Source organism: Octopus bimaculoides, chromosome 2 (assembly GCF_001194135.2).
Source record: "Octopus bimaculoides isolate UCB-OBI-ISO-001 chromosome 2, ASM119413v2, whole genome shotgun sequence".
Taxonomy (NCBI): Eukaryota; Metazoa; Mollusca; class Cephalopoda; order Octopoda; family Octopodidae; genus Octopus; species Octopus bimaculoides.
Genome location: NC_068982.1, coordinates 124122654 through 124124614, shown reverse-complemented (window position 1 = coordinate 124124614; position 1961 = coordinate 124122654). Strand labels below are relative to the sequence as shown.

Here is a 1961-nt window from a genome sequence, read left to right as displayed (position 1 = left end):
ATTAATAAATAAGGGGGAGAAAGGTTCAGATTACATATATTCCGTCTATACCTCGTTGACTTCGGCAGGATTTGAACTTGTGTATATTATCATTATTTAAACATATAGGCAACAACTGCACATTGGGCGTTCCTGCGATATAACTCGACAAAATCAAAACATTTCACTTCGTATATTTCCGTGGAAGCAAATAACAGTTCGATTCTGTTCTCTGCTTGGAAATTTGCGGATTTTACATATACACACGAAGTAGATAAGAACAAATATGCAAGGCATTTTTTTTTTTTTTTTTTTTTTTCCAAATTTAAAACGAGACATTGCTGGCATAGTTTCGTTATATCTATATTCCACAACCCACGGAAATACCCGAAGTGAAATGTTTTGATTTTGTCGAGTTATATCGAAGGAATGCCGCACATTATTTACAATGAATGTATATGATTTAACTATGCTAATGTGTTTTGCATGCTTGCACGTGCTCAGAACAATTTAACCCGTGATTGTAAGATGTTTAATTTTCATTCTATAATTAACAAAAACAGTACGAATGAAAAAGCCATAAAAGCATGATTCTACACTTGCTCTGCTTCATGAACAGTACTTCAAACTGAAATATCTCTAAGAACCATTGTGTATTGAGTCGGGATGACCAGCAATTCGAATAAGCGATCACTTACGCACTTATACCACTACCATTTGTGACCTTATATTCCGTATTTGAAGATATAAAAGACGCAACACGATTTCAGTAACGCGTATTCAGGAAGATATTTTTAGTACATTAAAGATTAAAGTGAGGCCCAACTTGGCATAAAGGACCCGGAGTGACGTCCATAGACATTTCTTTGGAGGGGTAAAAGTGCATCAAATATAGTAATTAACGTAAAAATTATAATATAGAAATTGTGAACCTTTCATAATCAATTAGAAATAAAAAAAGAATTTGTTAATGCTTATGATGATGTACTTGAACTTCAATACATATTCTTTAATAAAACTTGAAGTAGGGGGGAAAATCTTTAGATGTGACAGCTATTAATTTAATTCAAGTGTTAGCTATTTGGCAGAACCGCCATGGTGAAGTTAAGCCCATGTGGCACAAATATATATATAGAGAGAGAGAGACACACACATATATATAAATATAGAGCATAAAATTCTAAAGATAAATGGTAAAGTAGACGTTAACAAACAAAAAACGATAATTTATAGACATAGTAAAATTATATTAATTAATATTAACACTGAAAGAGTGGATATTAAGAACGAACACTTACGTTTAGCAAACGTTCCAATGAAAGACTCGTATGAAAAGGAACCAGAAGCACTGTGCACACAAAACCGGATGTCAAATAAATGATAACTAAAGTTGAGAAATTATATTTTAGTATGCATTTTATAACATTTGTAAAAAATTAATTTATATTTTAAGACTTTTTTTCAGTCAATATTCATTTGAAATATAATACGAAATATTGTGAGTTTTCTGCGCCTTTACAGTTACCGGAAGTTATAGTCTTCATTCAGCCGAATTGGAGGCATGTCTTCTCCGTTTTTTCCACGTATTTCGCCAAAAAAAAATTCTGAAAAAAGTGAAAAATGAAGAAATTGAGGAGTGAGTGGGGGATTGAAATTTTGAAATACCAATTTTTTTTATAGATTCGGAATCTCCGTAGCCGAAAACGTGGGTTTCTGAAAAAAAAACAAAAAAAAAACGGATGAGGGTGTTGTGACGGTCCACCAATTATTCTATATGCAGCAGAATTACACAAAGATCCAAAATAGATTAGAGATCATATTCATTATGAAATGTACTCTGTTTTGGAAATGGTAGCTGTTTTATATTTGAAAGTTAAATTTGAATTCCTTAATGCTAAAAACACTATTTGAGATAACGTCATATGTAAACAATGTTTTTGAAGCGCTGAAATGTATTGTAGTACAAGTAGAAAGATATATTT

At 31.7% G+C, this 1961-nt stretch overlaps 1 protein-coding gene across 1 annotated transcript in view; it reads right to left on the bottom strand.

Moving 5' to 3' along the window:
- Positions 1-1557, bottom strand: part of LOC106871040 (60S ribosomal protein L28) — a 9614-nt gene extending 8057 nt beyond the window's left edge. Inside the window, exons 1-2 of the mRNA XM_014917305.1 lie at positions 1505-1557; positions 1278-1363 (exon numbers count right to left, since the gene is read on the bottom strand). Of these exons, the coding sequence (XP_014772791.1) occupies positions 1278-1363; positions 1505-1542 (124 nt within the window). The 5' untranslated portion in view covers positions 1543-1557. The remainder of the gene's footprint in view (positions 1-1277; positions 1364-1504) is intronic.
- Between the last annotated feature and the right edge of the window lie 404 nt (positions 1558-1961).